This window comes from Lytechinus variegatus, chromosome 10 (assembly GCF_018143015.1).
Source record: "Lytechinus variegatus isolate NC3 chromosome 10, Lvar_3.0, whole genome shotgun sequence".
Taxonomy (NCBI): Eukaryota; Metazoa; Echinodermata; class Echinoidea; order Temnopleuroida; family Toxopneustidae; genus Lytechinus; species Lytechinus variegatus.
The window spans coordinates 12,593,614-12,620,635 of record NC_054749.1 but is presented as its reverse complement, the minus strand read 5'-3'; the positions used below and the strand labels follow the sequence as shown (position 1 = coordinate 12,620,635).

Below are 27,022 nucleotides of genomic sequence, written 5' to 3'. Positions count from 1 at the left end.
AGGTCAAGCCTCTAGCCATTTTTATGTATGTAATAGAAAATCAAACAATTTTATCTTTTATATATATATATATATAATATCTATGAATACATTAAGATAAACTAAGATAATATATTTTACTACAATAAAGAGTTTATTATTATATTCATCTATAGAGAAATCTGTTTCATAAAATAACATGAAAATACAATCAAATCTTACCACCCAAGGGAAACAGAAAAAAGTGGCTGCTGAATACAGATGGCCTTCACAGACAATAATGGTGTCAATTCAGCAGACTCACAACCACTGGTAGATCGGGGGGGGGGGCAAATTTGGGTATTTTTCGAAGCAATAGTTATACAGTGTCCGACATATGCTTTTCTGTGTTAGCGATTGTCAGATTTATCGGTGTTCAGCGAAGATTACATGATTTCACAAAGACAAGTTTGCATTAATGTACCAGATCTACATGCAGATATATGATTATATGGTGACCATTATAAACCCGGATTTGAAAGACTTTCTCGTGAAATATTTCTTTGCTGCAACTACTATCTTTCGTCTGGCACCATACCAAAAGTCGTCTACGTCTTTTATGCAGGAATTCTGTACGGGAGTTTAGATCACTCAGCATTTCATCTTATATAATGGAGAATGTTATCAATACCTTGGTCACATTTGCTCTACGGCGGCCGTACGGCGAGTCGAAAAACAGCCGTTTTAACATTTTATGTACGAGCTACATACATGTGGTTTGAATAAAAAGGAATAAAACGTCCGTTTTCGACTCGCTGTACGGCCGCCGTATAGCAAATGTTACCGAGGTATTAGCAGCTGTGAAAGACGCTTATAAGTTATATAGAAGCCTTATGATCAAGGCCCCCCAATTTTTTTTTTTTTTGGGGGGGGGAGCTACTTTCACAACAAGTAGCCTGAATCTGGAATATTGGATAAGCTTTAACATCACAGTGAATGGGGACTTTTAGGGCTCCTTCTTTTTTTAGTTTCCAGGGTTCTTTCGAGCATTTTGGGGGGCTAAATTGCCCCAGCCCTGTGTAATTTTTTCCCTACTTACAATTAAAGGTCAAGTCCACCTCAGAAAAATGTTGATTTGAATCAATAGAGAAAAATCAGACAAGCACAATGCTGAAAATTTCATCAAAATCGAATATAAAATAAGAAAAGTTATGACAATTCAAAGTTTTGCTTATTTTCAACAAAATAGTTATATGAACGATCCAGTTACATCCAAATGAGAGAGTCGATGATGTCACTCACTCACTATTTCTTTTGTTATGTATTGTTTGAATTATACAATATTTCAATTATTACTAATTTGACAATTAGGACCTTCATGCCTGAAGCACAAAATGTTAAAATAATGGAATTCCACGTGTTTAGGGAGGAATGAAACTTCATTTTACATGACAATGACAAGAAAATAAAAATATTTCATATTTCATATAATAAAATACAAAAGAAATAGTGAGTGAGTGATGTCATCAACTCTCTCATTTGGATCTTACTGGCTCGTTCATATAACTATTTTGTTGAAGATAAGCGAAATTTTAAAATGCCATAACTTTCTTATTTTACATCTGATTTTGATGAAATTTTCAGTGTTGTGCTTGTTGAATTTTTCTCTTTTTATTCAAATAAAGTTTTTGTTGGGGTGGACTTGTCCTTTAATAACAGGATTCATGCTCCAAGACATGGGAGAGGACTTTTGGTTAGGTGCCGATAGCTGCAGCGACAATAATTGCAATATAGGTCTACACTCTGTTTGATTTCTTTTTCATTTACGTTCAATATACTATTTTACTCACATTCAGTATACTCAATTTTACTTGTATTTTACAATTTGGAAAAAAAATCCATATTTTACACTAGCATGAAGTACATATAAGCATCTGAAATTCACTTGCTTTTGGCACCATTATCGTATCAAAACTTTTTCTAAAAAATAAAACCTCTTGATTCTTGATAATAGAGTAAAAACCTATTAAATATATAATCACTATATATATAAACCTGATACAAAACAATATATTCATATTTTTTTCTTTAAAAAGTTGAAAGACTTTAAAGCCATATTTCTAACATTCAACTCTGCTTTCATCGACTATCCTGTCAAGGTATTTGATACTATAAACCTTATACATGTATGTGTACTTCGTGATAAAATCATTTAAATCAATCAATATTAAAATGGTACAAAACAATTTCAGTAGTACATGTATAACCTCCATAAAAGCATAAATAAAAATAATTTCAATTAAATCATACAACTATAATTCTCTCTTATATGTAAGTACATTGCTCTGTGCACAAATGCAGATGCATCTATTGTACTATATGTCCCTTTTGATAAAAGAAAATATCTTACTGTCAATTCAACCGCAACAAAATGTTGATTTGAATAAAAAGCGAACATTATAGACACATAATGCTGAAAATTTCATCAAAATCAGATGTAAACTAAGACAGTCATGACATTTAAATAATTTGTTCATTCTTCACAAAACAGAAATATGCAAATGAGAGATTTGACAATGTTACTACTTCTTTTGTAGTTTTTTGTACAAATTTGCATATTTGACCAGAAGGAAACTCCTTGTCTAATCACAATAGCTTAATCTCCTAAAACAGAGATTTTGTAGAAAACTACAAATTTGAATACCATTGATCATTTCAATACTCCTGGGGACTTTTGCACGAAAAGGTCTTTGTATTCCTGTTGCTCATTTTTCATAACGCACTGTATGAACATTTGAATGCCTTACGTACAGTAACATTATTTAGCTTTTTTAAAACTGATTTCAATATTATTTGTAATCGATAATTTATTAAAAATGTGTCTACATACAGTGCAACAAAATAAATCAGTGACATGAAAAACCCCAGGAGATGCAAGAGACACTTGTGCGAATAGGTTATAATATCCACCTTTCAAAGCAATTGTTTAAACAACTGGTTGTTGGAGAGAAATCAGGCTTAATCTGAGCACATGCTAGTGATTTCTTGGTCACGTGACTCTTATCCTGTAATGATTCAAATGAAGGATCCAGTGGTCACGTGTGAACGCTCCATGTGTAAATGCTCCTTGTATAAATGCACCTTGTGTAAATGCCCCATGAGTGCACGTTCCTTGTCTTAACACTCTATGAGTACACGATCCTCACGTAGATGCCCCTCGTGTTAACCCTCCATGTGTAATTGCTCTTTGTATAAATGCACCTTGTGTAAATGCCCCATGAGTGCATGTTCCTTGTGTTAACACTCTATGAGTACACGATCCTCACGTAGATGCCCCTCATGTTAACCCTCCATGAGTCGATGCTCCTTGTCTGAACGCTTGTTGGCTCCAGGATTTCAAAAATTGAAGAGGGTGTAAATTTTTTCCTTCCATGAGTTCTTCTTTCTCATGAAGCTGAAAATGAGAGAGAGAGAATGAGAGGAAGAAAAAGGAGAAGAGAAAGAGGAAAAGGAGGAGGATGAGAAGAAGGGGAAGAAAAAGGAGGAGGGGAAGAAAAGAAGAGAAAGAGGAAAAGAATGAGGAGGATGAGAAGGGAAAGGCGACGGAGGAGGATGGGGGTAGGAGAGAAAGATAGGGCAGAGACGGAATAAGGAAATTAGAGATATATAGACAGAGAGAGAAAAATAGGCAGAATGAAAGAACAAAACAAGAATGAAGGAGGAGAAAGAGATGATAAGGTTTCATATACAGAGGCAGAGACAGAGAGAAAGAGGAAATAATAAGAGGAAGCAGAAGAAGAGAAAGAGGAAAAGGAGGAGGTGAAGTAGGGGGGGGGGGGTAGGAGGAGGGGAAGAAGGGGGGGGGGGGGGGGAAGTAGGGGGGTAGGAGGAGAGAAAGATAGGGCAAGACGGAATAAGGAAATTAGAGATATATACATAGTTAAAGAGAGAGAGATAAGCAGAATGAAAGAACAAAACCAGAATGAAGAAGGAGGAGGAAGAGATGATAAAGATTCATATACAGAGGCAGAGACAGCGAAACATACAAAAATATTATTAAAGCATTTGTAAAAAAAAACCTATCAAATATTATCAATGGATAAACTGTTTCAATGTTATACTAATCAAAGATAATAGCACAAAATTATAGGAATGAATTCTCTTAATCAAGTCTGCAATATCCGAATTTGCAGTTTTTTTTTGTTCTTTTGTACAGTAGCTATTCAGGTACCGGATAGAAAAAATCATTGCTGCTGGTATGTATTAGGTATTGTCCTTGAATGTTAATTATATTAAATAGTTTATTGCAAAGTTTTGTTACATTACTTATGAAGACAGAACACATGGTAATACAACACAGGAACATGTAGTTTAAATAAGAAAATCTGTATATTTCAAATAATAATTAAAAAGTCAGGTATGAAAAATGAAATATTTGGATGAAATAATTTTCAAATGCAGGCACATTCAGGTTGATTATACTGGTAACTAAATTTTTAAAATAAATAAGCTTCAGAAATAAGAAGAGGAACGTATATATTTAGCAGAGTAATGCAATTGATACTCTTTAAACAAAAAGTCAAGCATGCAAAATGAAATTATTTTCAAATGCAATTATTACATTGAAGTTGCGCTTGTAAGGAAACGTTACAATTCACTATGCAATATGATACAATGCATTAACAGTTACTACTCAACACTTAAAGGTCAAGTCCACCTCAGAAAATTGTTAATTTGAATAAATAGAGAAAAATCAGGAAAGAATAATGCTGACAATTTCATCTAAATAGGATGTAAAGTAAGAAAGTTATGACATTTTAAAGTTTAATTTATATTCACATATATGCACAATTTAGTCAAATGCAACTGAGAGAATCGATGATGTCCCTCACTATTTCTTTTGTTTTTATTGTTTGAATTATACATACAATACAGTATTTCAATTTTTACAGATTTGACAATAGGGAACAACTTGACTGACCCATAAAATGTTAAACAATCATATGATAATCCGCATGTTTTAGGGAGAAATAAAACTTTGTTTCACAGGACAACGAGGACAAAATTTGCATATTTCATAATTCATATATGTAGAATACAAAAGAAATAATGAGTCAGTGATGTCATCTGTTCCCTCATTTGCATACCGACCGGGATGTGCATATAACTATTATTTTTGTGAAATTAAGAATAGTTTAAAATGTCATAACTTTCTTACTTTAAATCCGATTTTGATGAAATTATCAGTGTTATGCTTGGATTTTCTTCTTTTTGTTCAAATCAACTTTTTGTTGGCAGAAACCATGCAATGCCTAGTAAACTCAATTTTGGAGAATGCTGTTTAATTTTTGTCCTTTATGACCAAACTTAAAAGGGGACGTCAAAACCGGATGATTCAGTCATCAAGTCAAAGCTTTTGTTACTTAAATGGATGCATTAAATATAAATTGGTATACAAATAATGAATGTTCATGAGTGGAATGGACAGAATACTTCATGAGGTGAAAGATGAAATGACCGATTCAATAAGCCGAGTTGAATGGATCATTCATTTCATCTTTCGATGAATGAAGTATTCTGTCCATTGCATGAATGAAAAAAAATCATTATTTGGTTTATATGACACCTAAAAACAGATTCATTTTCAAATGAAATTTCGATGCAGTGTAAGCTCAGTCTGATGATTATTGCATACATACAACATGAGTGCTGCACACACGAGTAGTGTCTATAGTCTGGGTGCACGCATGCAATGGACAAAATCGTATGGATCCAAAATTGCACGATGAATGGATCTGAAATTGCACGGTTGATGACGTCATTTTGAAACGGGTTGAATGATCGTTATCGACCAACCAATCAAATGACGAGGATCTATCTCGGTTGACTATAATATTTTATACTTGGCAATATACATCATTTTCTGAAATCATGCAACCCATTTTAGAAAATCAAAACCAGGGATTTCATTCCAATTATTACAGAATAATAACTGCTCAGTGATATGGGAAGATAGGAAGCCCAAAATGTAATATTAATCCTCACAAATCTCAAAGTTCAAGGGCTGGTGCCAACACATCGGGTTTATCGCGTCTGGTTGGGCAATCATGTAACCTGACCATTCGAGAAAAGGGCCCCCTAAATTTCTGAAAGGTCGGGTCCAGTTTAAGCAACTCTCTGTGAACATGATCAGTCAAATTAATATTCGGGTCCACTTTGCCCAATGTTTCATGAAAATCATAAGCAAAATATACCAAGGGTCGGGTAAAGTGGACCTAACCTCTTGGGAATTCAGGGGGCCCTTTTCTCAAATGGCCAGTGAGGGATCACCCAACCAGACACGGTAACAAGATTTGATGTAGCATAACGTGGCTGGGCTAATAAAACCCAAGTTGTATCTCAAAGTTTAAAAAAATTTGAGGGCAGCTTAGGCTGTATTTTAAAAATATAGCAATGGTGGCAGTCTCATATTGCCTGAAAACAGTCTCTGAATACCGGTGAAGGACTCTTTGGAGGCAAAAGAAGGTTGCTACCCATGTTATAACTCTAAAATCCAGCTTATTCTGAGCTGTTATCAAAATATTTAAATTTTGAGATACAAGATTTTAAATGTTTGTGCACCAGAAATACAGAATGCAGGAAAACATGCAACAGAAGTTGGAATGCATTGATGATAAAAAAGTGTATTGTTTGGCAAGATTAGCAACCAAGAGAAAACAGAGCACACCTCCCCTCAAAAAAAGAGAAAGCAAGGGGGAGGTAGCGTGAAGAGGGGCAATCAAAAGTATTGTCTGTACATGTATAATATTTCACATTACTAAGTTCTCTTTTTAATTTTTTTTTCATGCTAAATTATGTGCATACATTCGTAATTCTGACGCTTTGTTATTCCAAAGGTTCGTTATTCTGAAGGTTCTTATTTCCGAAGGTTAGTTAGTCCGAAAATGAAATGAGGTTCGTAATTCTGAAGGTTCTTTAGTCCAAAATTGTGGTGAGGTTCGTAATTCCGAAGGTTCGTTAGTCCGAAAACGAAATGATTAACGAACCTTATTTAGTTTTGGTCTAACGAACCTTCGGAACAACGAACCTTATTTAGTTTTCGGTCTAACGAACCTTCGGAACAACGAACCGTATTTTGTTTTCGGATTAACAAACCTTCGGAACAACGAATCTTATTTTGTTTTTCGGATTATCAAACCTTCTGAAAAACGCCACAAATGTTCGGATTAACGATCTCTCTTACGTTTTCTGATTAACGAACATCGAGAAATAGGCCATTTACGCGTTTTGGAATTACGAACCTTCGGAATTAGAAAGTGTAACCAAATTATGTGGCAAGATGTACATGTATGTATGCTATTGAATTTCAAATCTAAAAGGATAGAGAAACTTTCTGTGAGCAAAATATGTGGTGTAAAACATAAATAAGATGAATATTTTTGTTGTGATGCAAAATAAAAATGTAACCTTCATAATATTTCGTGCACAAAAACAATACATACATGCAAGATAATGTCCACATTCAAACAGAAATAAAGACATATTGCTACTAGTGATATAGGAAAGGGGGAAAATGAAACTTACAATTCTGAAGCTCTATTTCATGACCTGGTTTATATATATCAATGAGTACTAAAACCATACACGATTGGTTCTCAAATTTTACATGTGACAGCATTCTACAGGAGCTCTGCATATCAGAAATCACACTGCATATCACTCAATTCTTTTCCTTCTTCATACATGTACATCTATTTTCTTCCCCATGACCTCCAATTCCCTTCTTTCCTCTTCTCTCTTTCACATGGACAAATACACACTCCCCACCCCCACACACCACACCCACACACACTATTCAGAGGAAACAGACATTGTTATATTTGTTTATCATACATCTAATTTTTTTTTTGCTCCCTGATCTCCATTCAATTCTTTCCTCTTCTCTCTTCCACACGAACACACACACACTCCCCACCCACACACACACACTATTCAGAGGAAACTGCAATAGTTCTATTTCTTTATCATACATCTATTTTTTTTGCTCCCTGACCTCCATTCTATTCTTTCCTCTTCTCTCTTCCACACGAACACACAACACACACTCCCCACCCACACACACACACTATTCAGAGGAAACTGCAATTGTTCTATTTGTTCATCATACATCTAATTTTTTTTTTGCTCCCTAACCTCCATTCTATTCTTTCCTATTCTCCCTTTCACATGAACACACACACACACACTACCCACTCACCCCACACACACCCACACACACTATTCAGAGGAAACTGCAATTGTTCTATTTGTTCATCATACATCTAATTTTTTTTTGCTCCCTAACCTCCATTCTATTCTTTCCTATTCTCTCTTTCACATGAACACACACATACACACTACCCACTCACCCCCCACACACACTATTCAGAGGAAACTACAATTGTTCTATTTCTTTATCATACATCTAATATTTTTTTTTGCTCCCTGACCTCCATTCTATTCTTTCCTCTTCTCTCTTTCACATGAACACACACACACACCACCCACTCACCCCCACACACACTTTTCAGAGGAAACCAAACTTGTTCTATTTCTTTATCTTACATCTAATATTTTTATGCTCCCTGACCTCCATTCTATTATTTCCTCTGCTCTCTTTCACACGAACACACACACACACCACCCACTCACCCCCACACCACACCCACACACACTATTCAGAGGAAACAGAAATTGTTCAATTTCTTCATCTTACATCTAATATTTTTTTGATCCCTGACCTCCATTCTTTTCTTTCCTCTTCTCTCTTTCACACAAACACACACACTCCCCACACCCACTCACTCCCTCCCCCACACACACCCACTATTCAGAGGCCATGGAAACAGCAGGGGGAAGGGGTTATACTTCAGGGTAGCGTTTCATAAAAGGACTTGTCGGACGTTTTATCGGACAAGTACCATTTTTTCCAACAGTTACCATAGTAACAGTGCCTCTCAGCAAATCAGAATCAAGGAAAGATGTCAGATCTGACTACTTGTCGGACAAAATTGTTGATGAAATGCTCCCCTGCAATGTAGATATTTTCTTTAAGAGAAATTATGACAAAAGTTGTTCTTTCCTTTTCACCAAAGCAGTACTGTCACATTGAATATCAGAAATGATGAAATGACTGATTATATAAGAGTGACTTCTGCACACAATGCACTCCTATACATGTACAGGGTGCTACATAAGCAGTTGCCCGATTGCCCGGGGCAAGTAAAATTAAGAGTCAGGCAAGTGTTTTGAAGTAAAGACCAAAACTACTTGCCCTAATTGGGCAAGCAAAATCCACACAGTAGAAAGCATAATTCTCACAGTAGAATGACAAAAATAAGGGTCGATGTTATGATATGATTGATATTGACCCTAATTTTGGTCATGGCAGGCAGGATAAAATCACTTTGGAAAAAGAAATGCAATAACAAGGTAGATCAGGTCATGTCAAAGGAGAGAAAAAAGTCTAAGGTATATAAAACGGCAACACTTTCTTTTGAAGAGGGAAAACTTTTTTTTCAAGGATTTTTTCCAGGAAAATAGATTTTGGGGCAAGTATATTCCAACTATTTAAAAATTTACTTGCCCGACTGGGCAAGCGCTTCGAAACAGTTATGTAGCACCCTGATGTAGCTATTTTCATTAAAAAAATGATAAAAATTGCTCTTTCTTTCTACCAAAGCAGCACTGTCACATTGAAAATCAGAAATGATGTAATGACTGATTATAGCTGAAGCTGATATATTTTCACAACCACAACACAACCAAAATTTGTTTTCACTACTTGCATCATGCAAGCCAGCACAAATTGTAACAGGACCCACAACCAATGACAAACAGTTTTTCACACAGAAAACAGCTTCCTAGATACAAATGCACACAACTACATTTCTGTGTTTTACGGTAAACAGGAAGTCCACACTCACGTCAAGTTGATTTTAATTAAAACAACAGAATCCGAGAGAAACATATCAGAGGTAATGAAGGTTTACTGAAAAATTAAAGGATAACATAAGGGGTGCGCAAGATCTAGAAATATTTGCAATCAATTGCAAATACTCTTGTTGCAATTTTACAACTGACAGATCGATTCTAGCTCAAGCAAATCAGGTTACAATCCTTGTTTCAAGGAGCAGATAAACCATCACGAATTTGTGATTAATTGCAAGATATGTGCTTGATTTAGGGACCAAACAATAGAATTGCAACTTATACTAAGTTATGAATTTCATAAACCTTGATTTTGTTGTGTAATTTGCGAGCAGCTCTCTCGGGTTCTGAGATTATGAATTTAAAAAAAATGCCAAATTGCTATGGTTGATGACGAATGTATAGCACTTCTTTTTCATTGAAGTGTTGTAGAAATCATGTGGCATAATCTTGTTTAGTTCATTCAAAGGTGAAATATATTTTTGAAATAAAATGGCAGTATATGTAAATTACATTACATATAGAGGGTCACCTTCGATTGCATAAAAGTAATAGCATGCCAGCTTAAAGTATTCATTTCTTTTTATCCCAAATTGGAGTTTTCATTGATTCATGTAAGTTTCTCTCATTTTCTGCTCTTTTATTATAAAACAAGTGGAATGCCTCTGGCCGTCTCACCTGCATCACGCGGTTCAATATAGCAGCAGTGCTGACTTTGAATACTACTCTAACTCGCACAAGATGTTCAGTGATACATGGTTACTCTTATGTCCACTTTTTATGAACTAGACCAATAAACTTACAGAGATATGATGGTTATTCAACAAAAAACCCCAACATGGCCAAAGTTCATTGACCTTTCATGACCTTTGACCTTGATCATGTGAACTGAAACTCGAACAGGATGTTCAGTGATACTTGATTACTCTTATGTACAAGTTTCATGAATCAGATCCATAAACTTTCAAAGTTATGATGGTAATTCAACAGATACACCCGATTCAGCCAAGGTTCATTGACCTTTGACCTTGGTCATGTGACCTGAAACGCACACAGGATGTTCAGTGATACTTGATTACTCTAATGTCCAAGTTTAATGAACTAGACCAATAAACAATCAAAGTTATGATGGTAATTCAACAGATACCCCCGATTCGGCCAAAGTTCATTGACCCTAAATGACCTTTGACCTTAATCATGAGACCTGAAACTTGCACAAAATGTTCAGTGATGCTTGATTACTATTATGTCCAAGTTTCATGAATCAGATCCATAAACTTTCAAAGTTATGATGGGAATTCAACAGATATCTCTAATTCGGCCAAAGTTCATTGACCCTAAATGACCTTTGACCTTGGTCATGTGACGTGAAACTCATGCAGGATGTTCAGTGATACTTGATTAACCTTATGTCCAAGTTTCATGAACTAGGTCCATATATTTTCTAAGTTATGATGACATTTCAAAAACTTAACCTCAGGTTAAGATTTCGATGTTGATTCCTCCAACATGGTCTAAGTTCATTGACCCTAAATGACCTTTGACCTTGGTCATGTGACATGAAACTCTAATAGGATGTTCAGTAATACTTGATTAACCTTATGGCCAAGTTTTATTAACTAGGTCAATATACTTTCTAAGTTATGACATCATTTCAAAAACTTAACCTCAGGTTAAGATTTGATGTTGACGCCGCCGCCGCCACCGCCGTCGGAAAAGCGGCGCCTATAGTCTCACTCTGCTTCGCAGGTGAGACAAAAACCAATATGATTTGAAGGCAGACTTCCCCCTTTAAAGTCTTTCTCACGCAAGGTTTCTAAACAATGACATGTTGGATATCACAGAAAAATGTTACCTTCTACTTACATGTACCATCATAAGAAGAAAACGTTATAACAGGATTGCAAAATTTCGCTTTGTTACTAAGTTGCTATGGCTGTAAGACAGGAGGGGGGGATAAATAGAATTTGTATTGTGGATGTTATAAACTTCATTTGAAGATTTATTTTTCCTTTTGTAGGCATCAAAGTTAAATTCATTAGATAAACGTTGCTTCTCTCAGATATGTAGAGCGTTTCATGAAGCAAATGTTCAGTGATTTTCTCCGACTCAATCGTTCTGAGCCAATCAGATGCAAGGATATCAGTAGCTTAAAACATGTCAGTGTAAAAACATTACCTATTTATTTCGCAAAATACTCACCAGGGCCCGTTGCATAAAACTTTCTACCTGAGAAAACTCAGGTTGTTTTTACAGGAGTTTTTGACCTCTGTTAAAGTTAATGGCAGAAATCAGACTAACCTTAGTCTTAGTTTTCAGTTTTTACCAGAGTTTTCTAAGGAAAAAAGTTTTATGCAACAGGCCCCAGGAAGATTGAATTAAAGATTTGAATTCTTAAGATTTTATCTGTCACAGCTGGTGAGGGAAGAGAGAAGCAGGGGGGGGGGGGTCAAAGCAACATTCTCTTATCGGTTAGTGTACAGAATACCCCATGGGGGGGGGAGAGGGGTGAAGTAATCATTGCCCGTGCTGGGAGTTGTTAGGAATCTTTATAGGTTATTAAAAGTCAACCCGGCCTGAATATATCAGTCCACCATGAGATAAAATTGATTTGAGCATACATAAAACAGAGCAATATGAACAGGTAAAATAGATGAAATACTGCACTATTTATCTTTAATTGAAGAAAAAAAAAGAAAAATGTATTGTATTTCTAAGTTTAAGGACAAGTCCACACCAACAAAAAGTTGATTCGAATAAAAAGAGAAAAATCCAATGAGCAAAACACTGAAAATTTCATCAAAATCGGATGTAAAACTAAAAAGTTATGACATTTTAAAGTTTCGCTTAATATCACAAAACAGTTAAATTCACATCCTTGTCGGTATGCAAATGAGTGGAGTGATGACATCACTCATTCACTATTTCTTTTGTATATTATTATATGAAATGTGAAATATTCCAATTTTCCAACTGTTGTCCTGTGAAACAACGATAAACTCCTCCCTTAACATGTGGAATTCACATTGTTTAATACTATATGGTTCAATCAAGTTGGTCCTTAGTGTCAAATCTGTAAAAAATGAAATATTGTATCATTCAAACAATAAAAAAAACAAAAGAAATAGTGAGTGATGGACATCATTGACTGTGACCTTTGCATGCCACTGAGTTTGTTTCCTTTCATTGCTTTGTGGAAAATAAGCGAAACTTTAAATGTCATAACTTTCTTATTTTACATCCGATTTTGATGAAATTTTCAGCGTTGTGCTATTCAAATCAACATTTGTCTGGGGTGGACTTGACCTTCAACCATTGTTTCTTTCAAACAAAGATATGTGCATATTTTCTTGGCATACTCAAATCAGCTAAATCCCTGATTGAACCGCCCAATAAGCATCGCATGACAATGGAAATATATAGAAAGATCTTATGACTTGTAGAAAGACAGAAAGAAATGAGGCTGAGTGAAAACATGATAGAAAACAAGATTGGATTTATTAGAGAATTAGTAGGATGGAAGACATGTACAGTATATGTATTAGAAAAGGGAAATATTAAGAATACAAAATGTGAGAATATGTTCCATGTGAGTATATTCCATGTGAATATTACCATGTTAAAGGGGAAATTCACCCTGAAGAAAAGTTTGTTGTAAAAATAGCAGAAAAATTAATAAAACATATTGGTGAAGGTTTGAGGAAAATCCGTTAAAGATTAAGAAAAGTTATTAGAATCCAAAGTTTTGGATTTGTGACGTCATATGCGAGCAGCATTCCTACATAGCGAATGGTAAAAAGATCAATGAATTTCGAATTTTGTATGGTTCCTGATGAATTTATTTTGTTTTCTATTTATGATCGGGTGTGAAATGATTTGTCTATTGATATACGAAAGGCACAGTAAAAACCATTTTCAATTTTCTGAGAAAATGACATTTCATTGATTTTTTACCATTCGCTATGTAGGAATGCTGCTCGCATATGACGTCACAAATCCAAAATTTTGAATTCTAATAACTTTCTTAATCTTTGACGGATTATCCTCAAACCTTCACCAATATTTTTTATTACCTTTTCTGCTATTTTACAATAAACTTTTCTTCATGGTGAACTTCCCCTTTAATATACTCCATGATAATATACCCCATGATGAGTGTGTATAGATACATAAAAAGTATACCGTATACATGTACATCATACAAATGTACTCTCGTCTATGGATATAATCCATGAATATATACACCATGTGAGAATATACTCTTTGGAAATATATGAACACCGTAAGAAAATATTGAGAAGATTCCATGTACTCTATTTGAGGCAGAATATACTCCATAGTTATAAATCCAAAGTGACAAACTTGAATATAATCCTTGACGAAACAAATCACAATCTTACAATTTTAACTAGGGAAAAATGACCCAATTAACGATTAAAATAATACCAGCCATTATTTGTAGACTTGAGATATTATAGAAGTTAAAGCAGCAAAAGGAAAATAATGTTTGTAGAAAATGCATCAGTGCATCATATACAGACTTTTGCTGCTAGCTAGTATTTAGCTGTTATTACATGCACATGGAACTAGTGGCTACCTTAAAGCAATTATAAGATAGCACAAAGTATAAGCTTGCTAAAAGATCACTTGATTATTTCTCTGCATGCCTATTAAAGCTTTCTATTAGCTAGTAACTATGTAGCTACTAGCTACATAATAGTTACTAGCTAGCAGCAAGCTTGAAACCGTGAGGGCATTATGTTTTTTTTAATTTTGCCTGAAAGAAAAACCAAATTCAAATTAAATCAGCCCATAATAAAACCAATCAACCATACTGGTATACAGACATATGACCAGAAAAGGCATAAAATAAATACACAAATTTTAGGGTAGGACCCAAGACCTGTCCAAAACGTCCAAATGTACTTTTTTTTTTTACAAAATGGAGCAAAACTTGCATGAAGGAAAAAGGGTAATATGTTTCTGGAGCTATACATGTATGTAAATGATTAACATTTAGCTATCTTTTCTCCCATATTCAAGATTTGGATCTTTGTGGGATCTAAAATGGGCATGTTTTATACACGTAGGATTAACGCCTTTGTTCAGAGGGTAAAGGCGACCGCACAACTTACGATCGGCCTGCGACCCGATTTCAGAAAAAATGTAGTAGAATTTGATGCTAATATTGAGACTTGGAATATCTTACAGTGTAATGTTCTAAATCATCGTACAAATACCTATGTTCAAATATGTGACTATGCTGTCATCCTTTTTAGAATAAAAGCGAATTAAATATCTAGTCGTAATGACGTCATAGCATAGCTCTGATTTGAAACTAATTTGGCCTTTACTCCGAAATGAAGGCTTGCAATCTTTCAAAATGGTTATATTAGTATTCTTTCAATCAATTTAAACCTCAAATAAAATGATAGGTTTCATACACATTTTCAGAAAATGAGAAAAATGCAATTTGTTCCAAAATCGGATCGCCAACAGTCGTAAGGTGTGCGATGGCCTTAAGGCGTACAGAGGATGCACATGGATATATGAAGATAAATGCTAAATATTCAATGAAAATGAATCAGGAGTTTACCCTCCACCCAAGTATATGGGAAAAGTGAATGGGGGAGGAACTGTGTGTGGCCTCTCACTGACTGTGTGTTATGAATACATAGTCTTCAAATATACATTTTCAGATACCTGCTATTACTACAGAGAATAAATTGACCTATAATTGTATTTGTATAGAGAAACTCAAATGTTTTGAAAGGAAAAGTAATTGTTTTGCTACTTGGTAACAATTATTGCGGTATAAATGTATTGAGTGTTGATTAGCATGTTATCATTCAAGTGGGTCTATATTACTAGACTACACTAGCATTATGGGTCATGAAACTAGCCAAGCATGAGAAGTTGAGGACTCGGGGTGGCGCTATTGGTTCGTATCAGCTTTAAATATGAATAGAACCCCAATCACATGATGATGATACATGTAACAATATACATGTACGGTAAATAATAAGAGTGTGAAGTATCAAAACCACCCTAAAGATTTCTTGAGGTGTGTGCAGAAATCAGTCGTAAATGTAAAGGTTTGGGGAAGATTTTTTTATTCATTTTTTGCAGAAATGCATTTTCCTTTCAGGAAGGCTATCCTACAATATGGGGGGGGGGCAACTGATTCCCCATCCCCAAGTGTTTGAGAAAGGTGTTCAAATTAATGCAAGTATTAAGATAGCATGCATAGAAAGATAGAAATATGATAGTTTTTGTGCATTTCAATTATTCTTTCCAAATCTTTTACTTCATATTACTGTCTGGTGATACCATGAGGCATATAATAATATCATTCAATAATGATATGATAAGGATAATAAGATATGATAAGGAAAGATTCAATTACAGACCACATGAATACATAAATCACCATACAAAAAAAATGGTGAGATATTTTAGAAACAAGAGGTATATCAAACAATTGATGAAAAAAAGAAAAAAATTGAAGCATTTCTCATTCCAGTAATTATACGAAGATTATCATTTATAAATACATGTATATATTCAACCGTAATGTTATTAAGACACAAAGAAAAATATTTTATGTAAGTGTGGCTCAATAAGTATTTTTCAATTAGTTTCTATTCTCATAAATTCCTGCATTCCTTGACAGATTAATGGTGAAGATTTTTGGTATCTTCCTAATTAAGATTGTAGATTATCATATCACAATTATTTCTGGTATCGCCCTAATTAAGATTGTAAATTATCATATCACATTCATTTCTGTTATCGCCCTAATCAAGATTGGTTAGTATTTTTCAATTAGTTTCTATTCTCATAAATTCCTGCATTCCTTGAGAGATTAATGGTGAATATTTCTGGTAGCACCCTAATTAAGATTATAGATTATCATATCACAATTATATCTGGTATCATCCTAATTAAGATTGTATAGTATCATATCACAATCATTTCTGGTATCGCCCTAATTTAGATTGTGTAGTATATTAACTGCACCTTTATTAAAATGTCTGATATCATCCTGATTTTGAATTCATATTCTGTAGTATCACAACAGTTATACCTTTAACAGTTTCATTTTCCATCCATACATCACCTATCTATTATGAAACAAAAACGCTTAATATAAAGCACACATGCTCTCTGAAGCATTTATGTATGTCTAGACAATCAATACAGACATCTTTGGATCACACATTATGTACATAGGACGAATGGAAGTTTGGAGTATAATGATGAGTCAGGCATGGACCCGGAAGAGAGACAGGGCTTGCCTGTAAAAATACATGTAGTCTGGAGCAATAGTAGGGGAAGGCGGGGTAAGTTGTGGCACTTCATGCATTTTGCATGTTAGAATTGATATGTCTTATGACCAGGAACAAATTAGCACCTTGCCTTTAAATTTGATTCTTGGGCAATATTTTTTACCTAGATATTACTTTCTACCCCCACACTGAAAGTCATTGTAACCTTTAAACAAGTGGAATGCCTCTGGCTGTCTCACCTGCATCACGCAGTTCAATATAGCAGCAGTGCTGACTTTGAATACTACTCTAACTCGCACAAGATGTTCAGTGATACATGGTTACTCTTATGTCCACTTTTTATGAACGAGACCAATAAACTTACAGAGATATGATGGTTATTCAACAAAAAACCCCAACATGGCCAAAGTTCATTGACCTTACATGACCTTTGACCTTGATCATGTGACCTGAAACTAGCACAGGATGTTCAGTGATACTTGATTACTCTTATGTACAAGTTTCATGAATCAGATCCATAAACTTTCAAAGTTTTGATGGTAATTCAACAGATACACCCAATTCGGCCAAAGTTCATTGACCTTTGACCTTGGTCATGTGACCTGAAACGCGCACAGGATGTTCAGTGATATTTGATTACTCATATGTCCAAGTTTAATGAACTAGACTAATAAACTTTCAAAGTTATGATGGTAATTCAACAGATACCCCTGATTCAGCCAAAGTTCATTGACCCTAAATGACCTTTGACCTTAATCATGAGACCTGAAACTTGCACAAAATATTCAGTGATGCTTGATTACTATTATGTCCAAGATTCATGAATCAGATCCATAAACTTTCAAAGTTATGATGGGAATTCAACAGATATCCCCAATTCGGCCAAAGTTCATTGACCCTAAATGACCTTTGACCTTGGTCATGTGACATGAAACTCATGCAGGATGTTCAGTGATACTTGATTAACCTTATGTCCAAGTTTCATGAACTAGGTCCATATATTTTCTAAGTTATGATGACATTTCAAAAACTTAACCTCAGGTTAAGATTTCGATGTTGATTCCTCCAACATGGTCTAAGTTCATTGACCCTAAATGACCTTTGACCTTGGTCATGTGACATGAAACTTTAATAGGATGTTCAGTAATAATTGATTAACCTTATGGCCAAGTTTCATGAACTAGGTCCATATACTTTCTAAGTTATGATGTCATTTCAAAAACTTAACCTCAGGTTAAGATTTGATGTTGACGCCGCCGTCGCCGTCGGAAAAGCGGCACCTATAGTCTCACTCTGCTTCGCAGGTGAGACAAAAAACGATGTCAAATGGCTCAACTTGCCCCATCTGTGGGGTAAGTTGTGCCCCCTTCTGGGGGTAAGTTGAGCCACAAAAACTATGTACAAAATGTATGCCAGAATAACCGACATGTCAATTTTTTGTTTAAAGTCTTTTCACTTGCTAATTCTCTACATAAATACTAAAAGAACTGTCATGTGAATTTGCTCGTTTCTGCTTGCATATCAATGGCTTTTTAAGGTTTGTTTCTTTTTATTATACAATACCATAAGAATCACCATGGCTCAACTTGCCCCATGGTGGCTGGCTCAAATTATCCAAGTCCAAACTTCATGCGATATTTTCACATCCACACATTTCTTATGCATCCATCTTGTAAAAGACTATGACAAGAATGAGAATCCATACCTGGACAATATTGTTCTTATTTCTTTATTATATTTAAAGATGTGTGTGGGTAAAAGGCACTGATCTATTTCACACCCTTTTTTACTTTTTTGGCTGAAATTTGTATTCTTCCCTCTAAAAAAAGTACTTTTTGTTTCAAAGTTGAGAACAATGTGTTGGGGTTAAAGGTTATGTAATGGGTCATCAATACATGACATCACCACAATGTCTGACTCATTCATTTATTGGCTTGGGGGTGGTGGCTCAACTTGCCCCTATGCTCAACTAACTCCGCCTTCCCCTTCCTTTTTTCTAATGTGGGAATTTTTCTCCAAATTCCGAAGAAATCACACATGTCTGAGCCTCGTTGATCATGTAAATTCCCAATATGTTATAAAATGGCAATGGCAGAACCAAGCAGAGGAGCCCCCTCTACCCGCTTCTGAGAATAGCCCATTGAATATACATTGTACGTATTATAAAAGCTAAATCTAGGAAATTGCTGCATGCACCCTCTACATGTATTTCAAAATCCTAAATTCAACATTGAAATGATGACCAAACTCACACAGTACTTATGAAGAGTCAATGTTGAAATGATGATAGAGACAAATGAATTATCAAAGTACATGGTGATTCAAAGAAAAGTTTTGAAGAACTGAGCCCCTTAACACAAAAGTTAGCGATTAATAGCTAATTTGAAAGGACAATTCTGATTGGTTCTTGGTCAGTCTACAGAGCAGAATGCGCATGCAACAATGATTTTGATAGGCCAATTCATATAGCGATTAATCGCTAACCTTTGTGTGTTATGGGCCCTGGAGCTTGTGACATAAAGACTTGCAACTATTTTGAATTTGCCATTACTGTAACTTCCAAGGAATGTTGCTATGATATCAAGTCCTTCACATTACCAAATACAAAAATGTAGATAAAAAAAGAGAAATCATCTACATGTATGCTACACCTATTTACAAGTACATGTAAGCTTGGTAAAAGGCACTTCGCAAAATGCATTGAGCTTCCCAAATAAATATAATTTCCTGAGATGTTAACATATAAGATTATGAATGATATCATTTTTAATCAAAGGAGAATGAAACTTCAGGGAAAATTTATTTTAATGAAAGTATTGAGAGAAGAAATCTTTAAAGGACAAGTCCACCCCAACAAAAACTTGATTTGAATAAAAAGAGAAAAATTCAACAAGAATAACACTGAAAATTTCATCAAAATCGGATGTAAAATAAGAAAGTTATGGCATTTTAAAGTTTCGCTTATTTTCAACAAAATAGTTATATGAACGAGCCAGTTACATCCAAATGAGAGAGTTGATGAAATCACTCACTCACTATTTCTTTTGTATTTTATTATATGAAATATCAAATATTTTTATTTTCTCATCATTGTCATGTGAAATGAAGTTTCATTCCTCCCTGAACACGTGGAATTCCATTATTTTAACATTTTGTGCTTCAGGCAAGGAGGTCCTAATCGTCAAATTCGTAAAAATTGAAATATCTTATAATTCAAACAATAAAAGACAAATGAAATAGTGAGTAAGTGACATCATCATCGACTCCCATTTGGATGTAACTGGCTCGTTCATATAACTATTTTGTTGAAAATAAGCGAAAATTTGAAATGTCATAACTTTATTATTTTACATCCGATTTTAATGAAATTTTCAGCATTGTGCTTGTCTGATTTTTCTCTATTGATTCAAATCAACATTTTTCTGAGGTGGACTTGACCTTTAACAAGTGGAATGCCTCTGGCGGTCTCACCTGCATATCGCGATCCAATATAGCAGCAGTGCTGACTTTGAAAACTACTAAGACTTGCACAAGAAGTTCAGTGTTACTTGGTTACTCTTATTTCCACGTTTTATGATCTAGACCAATACACTTACAGAGATATGATGGTAATTCAACAAATACCCCCAAAGTGGCCAAAATTTGTTGACCTTATATGACCTTTAACCTTGATCATATGACCTGAAACTCGCACAGGATGTTCAGTGATACTTGATTACTCTCATGTCAAAGTTTTATGAATCAGATCCATAAACTTTCAAAGTTATGATGGTAATTTAACAGATACCTCCAATTCGGCCAAAGTTCATTGACCCTAAATGACCTTTGACCTTGGTCATGTGACATGAAACTCAGGCAGGGTGTTTAGTAATACTTGATAAACCTTATGGCCAAGTTTCATGAACTAGGTCCATATACTTTCTAAGTTATGATGTCATTTCAAAAACTCAACCTTAGGTTAAGATTTTGATATTGATTCCCCCAACATGGTCTAAGTTAATTGACCCTAAATGACCTTTCACCTTGATCATGTGACATGAACTCAAGCAGGATGTTCAGTAATACTTGATTAACCTTATGGCCAAGTTTCATGAACTAGATCCATATACTTTTTAAGTTATGATGTCATATCAAAAACTTAAGATTTGATGTTGACGCCGCCGCCGTCGGAAAATCTGAGCCTATAGTCTCACTCTGCTATGCAGGTGAGACAAAAACAAAAATTCCATCAAAATCGGTTATTAATGACGAAGTTGAAAAGGATTGAAAAGTCAATTCACGTTCCATAGCACTCCTCAAATTGGCAATGAATGCTTAAATTGTGAAAGGATTTGGAGTCACACTTTTTCATACACATTTTACACCTTTTTTTAGTATCCACTGCTGAAGTTATTAAGATATCATTGGGAAAATTATTTAAAAGCAACATCTACAGAAGAAATCATACAAATTAATGTACAAACTGAGTGTTGAGCTACTTTACCTACCATTTTGAAGCAACATTGCCACATTGAGGACTGCCATATGAAGTAAGGCTTTCAAAACTTCCATAACTTTGCCATTTCGTAGATGATATTAACTGAATTTTTTCTAAGTTGCATTATTTTCTGTTTTTATTACTATTGTTTTTTCTGATTGTTTCATTCTCCTTAAACAGTCATTCTACAATTCTAAAAAGAATCTATGCTATTCTATGCCTATTTTTTTAGAAGAGAAGAGTCTGGGAATAAAGATTCCCAAGATTTAATAATTGCACAAATTTCTACAAGAAATAGGTCCAAGATCTATTTTCATTTGATGATAATCTGAAAAATACTTGTATAATATAAAAAAAAAGTATTTTAAAAACCGACAATGCACCAGCACAATGCATTCAATGACATGTACAGAGCATTTAAAAGAGGATTGATATTTACATTGTTATTGCACTTTTGTTTGTTAAATTAGAGCCTTCATTCATCCCGGTTTTTCTTTATGTTTAACTACTTTTTGGCCACCCTTTCTATGCACCCCAAATCTGTAGGATCCCCGGTTCATTACCAAGAACCCAGAGAGGTTTTTGATGCGTTTACTGAGCAGCGGCTCTTCTTGTTTGATAGGTTCTAATGGAGGACCTAGCCACTGCTCCGAAGGCTGGATGCATTCCTGCATGCAGCCTTCGGGGTCGGGTCCTGGACTCTGAGCGTTCTCTTCAGCCTGCATGGGCGGGACCCTTAACTTTGGAACGGACGCTTTGGGGTTCGAGACAAGAAGCCAAGATTCAACACGGTTAATTGACCTTTGACCTTTGCCGGAACTCTCCCGCGAGAGAGCTTTGGCTGGCGGTGAATCTTTGCTGCCTGGTTGTGCATACCTGTAACAACCTGGTGAGTTCAAGAACTCCATGCTCTCGTAGTCTTCCAGTCGGCTGAGCGATCGGGAACGACGGCGATCTTGCATGGCACGTACATGGCGGGTAGCCGGCCTGGAACGCACTGGAAATAAAATGGAACGAAAAAAGTTCAAAGTGTTTTTCTTTTGATAAGTGATTATATAATATACTTCCCAATAATAAGCAAACAGGTACTTTTTCATTTATAACATGCAGCACGAGTATGTCCATTTTCTGTTCGCCTCTTGTCTCCAACGATTCAAAGTGACATTTTTGCACATATTGACTAGGCAGTTTAATTGATTTTCACTCTCTTCAAGAAAACTTTGGCAACCAGAAAATGCTATTATTTTATCCATGCATTTCAATCTGTGTGACGACTGCGAATCACTTGGCAACCGCTCAGGCAATAGCAACACAGTGATTTCACCAACTTAGGAATGTTATAACACTGGTTTTGTAATAATGGATTAGAGTTAAATTCAAGGTAAGGACAGAACTTTACATAAAGACCTCAGATGCTGATATCATCTGATGAGTTCTGTCCTTGAGTTTGGCTGGCCGAGACGCACAGATGTAGGGGGCTGTGAAAGGGGAAGTTCACCTTGAAGAAAAGTTTGTTGTAAAAATACCAGAACGAAATAATAAAAAAAATGTTGGTGAAAGTTATAGGAATATCCGTTAAAGATTAAGAAAGTGATTAGAATTTGAAGTTTTGGATTTGTGGGGAGCCGCTGCCCCATAAATATAAATGGCATAAATCATTATTTGCAATGGTTCAAGATGACTTAATTTTTGTTTTCTCTTTAGGAACCGATTTGAAATGATTTGTCTATTGATATACTGAAGGTAAAGTAAAAAATTTGTTCAATTTTCTGAGAAAATAACATTTCATTGATTTTTTTATCATACGTAATGTACATGTTGGAAAGCTGCTCGCATATGACATCACAAAATTGAATAATTAAAATTCTAAAAACTTTCTTATTTTCTGATGGATTTTTCTCAACCTTTGGTAATAAATATTTTTAATAATTTTTTTCAGCTATTTGTACAATAAACTTTTTGCCAGGATGAGCTTCCCCTTCAACTGTTGGAGTAAACATTCTTTGTTGGATAAAACATCGCACATGACAAACTCCCCATGAGTGGACGGAGGAAAAACAAGGTATAATTGAAGAAACAGAAATAAAATTTAACATATAATCCATACGAGGGGGATACATGTGTATACGTACTTGAAAATGGCTGGTCTACAACTTCAAATTCTTCCTCCAACCTAAGAATGAGAAAAAATATGATTATATCATCCTTTTTGTTAGCCTTAATGCCCCATTGATATCTGGACCCCGTCTCACAAAGAGTTGCGATTGATCCAATCAACCACAACTATGGAAAGCCAGCAACATCACCATCTAAAATGCATGTTTGTTCAGAATATTTTCTAGATATGATGTATTTTCGCACATTCATTGTTCTCTTGAAGATTCAGTGTGATTCTCTTTGTTTACTAAGGAGATTGTACAATTTTTTTGTAGAAAAAATTATGGTATGGATGGATATCCATTCAGTTGAGATTAATTGGATCAATCGTAACTCTTTGTGAGACTGGGCCCTGGAGTATCTTATCAATCATTCATTAGTTGAGATTAATTGGATCAATCGTAACTCTTTGTAAGACTGGGCCCTGGAGTATCTTATCAATCATAGTATTCAAACAAGAATGATTTTGACTGGTCAATATAAGTTTTGCTTCTGAATCCAGGGTCCCGTCAATCACAACTTTGGATGGCCAGCAACGTCAACATCTAAAATGCAAATTTGTTCCAAATATTTTCTAGAGATGATGTACATTCATCATTCTCTTGAAGATTAAGTGTGATTCTCTTTGTTTACTAAAGAGATTATGCAATATTCTTGTAGAAAAAAATTATGGTATGGATGGATTTCCATTCAGTTGAGATTAATTGGATCAATCGTAGCTCTTTGTGAGACTGGGGCCTGTCTATGATAATATCTCTCTCTATAATAATGGTGATACTGCAGCAAGCGAGCATTTAAGCAGAGCTGAAAAATTAGAGTAAAATTTTGAACAAAATAATGAGAACATGAACGAATGACACACCTATTTCCTGAATGATTAATAAACATATTTTGATGATGCTTTGGTTGTTTCATACATGGTGTTGAATGTGATTCACAGAGTTTTAATAGGACATGAATTACTCAGAATCTTCATCAATGTAATGATATTTGAAGCTGCTACTTCTTCTACAGCATAACAATGTATGGTATGAATGCAAATTTGTAGAGTATTTGGTAGATACAACTGCAGAATTAACAGCATTACCTGGAGATAATGTGAATAGCTGACAAAAAACACCAAAGGTCAGGCTAACAATATAAAGAGAAGATATCTTATAACTTTCAAAATCAACAAACATTCAACAGAACAAATGAAAACAAGGTTTGTAAATTCTAAGGTTAACCATTTGGTGAAACTGATGGGAAAGTTTATACATACAAATATTTAAAAGGCATACACAATGAAGTCCTACAATAAGCAAATGATACAAGCGCAAGCCCACGTAATACACTGGGGACTTACAATGACTGTAACTTTACCATTATTGCCTCTGCCATAATGGTAAGCCCAGCAAGATATCCATGGAAGTTACCATAATCGCAAAGTTACCATAATTGTAAGTCAATATGAAATGGGGCCCTGAGATTGTTAGAATAAATTTGAGCATTTGTTGAAAGGCAAACATCAAGATAAAAAAACCCTCAAGAATTTCAAGTTTTCTTGATGAGCTCATGATACCTGCTCTTGCTGCGCGCCATATCTTCATCGTAATCGTCTTCATCGTCACCGTCATCATCGCTGCTCCCGAGGAAACTGTAGCTGGGGAACCTCGAGATGCGACCGATCTTGAGCGAAGCAGAGGCAGAATCATCTCCAGTCGTCGTTGAAGAGCTGCTGGTCATCGTGCGGGAGGGCGACGATGCTGACGACGCCTTGTCAAAAGACTCGGACAATGTCTTCATCTGCTCTAGCTTGCATCCTCGACTGGTGTTGGAGACCATTCTCGTCACTCTCGGTCGAGGCATAGGGACTATCTTTTCATCTACTCCACTCGAAGCACTGTCTAGCAGTGCATCGAGCAAAACATCATCATCGTCATCTCCAAGTTCATCATCTGCATCACCGTGTGTCTACAGAATAAAATATAATTGTTTGTACTTCGATAAACACATTTAAACTTTATCATTTTTGTTTCCACAACCACATTTTCAAGCTAAGTCGAACAGCATGGATATGGGGAATAAGATATTGGTCCAGGATGACCTTTTTATGAGCCTTTCCTGGGATCTGGTATCTTGGATTAGAGTAATGGATATAATATCAATGTTTCATACCATTTAAAGTGATTGGTTAACATTGGTTTGACTTTTAAAAAATCTGAGCTAGAAGGTCACACTTGTCACCTGTGTCTGTGATATGTTAAAAAAATGAAGCCCAGAAAAAATTGCATTTATTATTTAGTACTTCAAAAATTGAAATATAAAGTGACCGGAAACACCATCTTAATTTCATCCCATACACTTATGTGTACTATTTAGGTGTCTATAAGACGCCTAGTTACAAAATCGGGGTTTGCCTTGTAGTTTTCGCTTTTCATTCTCAATAATGGTTGTTTTCAGGGTTTATTAGTTCTAATACATGCACTTGTACACATGTTTCATCTTGGTTTGAGAATTTTTTAAATCAGCTGTTCACAAAGTTAAACAATACCTTTAAAGGCAGATTTCCCGTCTGAAACATGTTATAACACTAGGAATGTCCTTAATCATCCAGGAGGGGGGCATTTCATCAACATTTTTGTCCGACAAGATTCTTAGATCTGAGAATTTTTCCTTGAATTTGATGGGCTTCTCAGCACAAGGACTATGGTGACGGTGAGATACAACAGGACTTGTTGGATAAACCTTTGACAAGTCTGTGAATAGTTAAACACTTCCCAAGTAGATTAGATCATGAAGTTTCTCTTTTTACTGTCTTGAATATAATTCTATTCAAATACAAAAAACAACAAAGTATGAAATTTCAATGTTATGAATAAAGGTGGAAAACTTGTCAACTTGGCTTACTTACATTTTTCATTGCGATGATTCATATCTTACCCAGGGAGATTCATCAGGCCAAATGACCTTTGGCAGAAATTTGGTGTTCACACATGATGGGAAAGTGACACATCACGATAAATAATACAAGTAAGTAAGTCTACTTGACAAGCTTTTATCCTTACTTCATAACATCAAAAGCTCATTGTTTATGATATTTAATAGGGGAGTTATTAGGGGACCTCATATCTATTCATTGAAGTTTCATTGTCACAAAATTTCTGTGTTATTGTCATTATTGTGCAGCCCT

At 35.1% G+C, this 27,022-nt stretch overlaps 1 protein-coding gene across 6 annotated transcripts in view; it reads right to left on the bottom strand.

Moving 5' to 3' along the window:
* Positions 1-2,755: 2,755 nt before the first annotated feature.
* The window catches only part of LOC121422413 (caspase recruitment domain-containing protein 11-like), a 64,176-nt gene continuing 39,909 nt past the window's right edge, over positions 2,756-27,022 (bottom strand). For 2 of the 6 annotated variants that reach the window (XM_041617440.1, XM_041617441.1), the window contains exons 11-13: positions 25,412-25,803; positions 23,826-23,866; positions 21,388-22,690 (exon numbers count right to left, since the gene is read on the bottom strand). In XM_041617440.1, coding sequence (XP_041473374.1) covers positions 22,173-22,690; positions 23,826-23,866; positions 25,412-25,803 — 951 coding nt within the window. In that variant the 3' untranslated portion in view covers positions 21,388-22,172. Of the gene's footprint in view, positions 3,413-11,793; positions 11,864-21,386; positions 22,691-23,825; positions 23,867-25,411; positions 25,804-27,022 lie in introns of those variants that run through there. The other 4 variants (XR_005971159.1, XM_041617443.1, XM_041617442.1 and 1 more) reach the window with 4 other exon arrangements.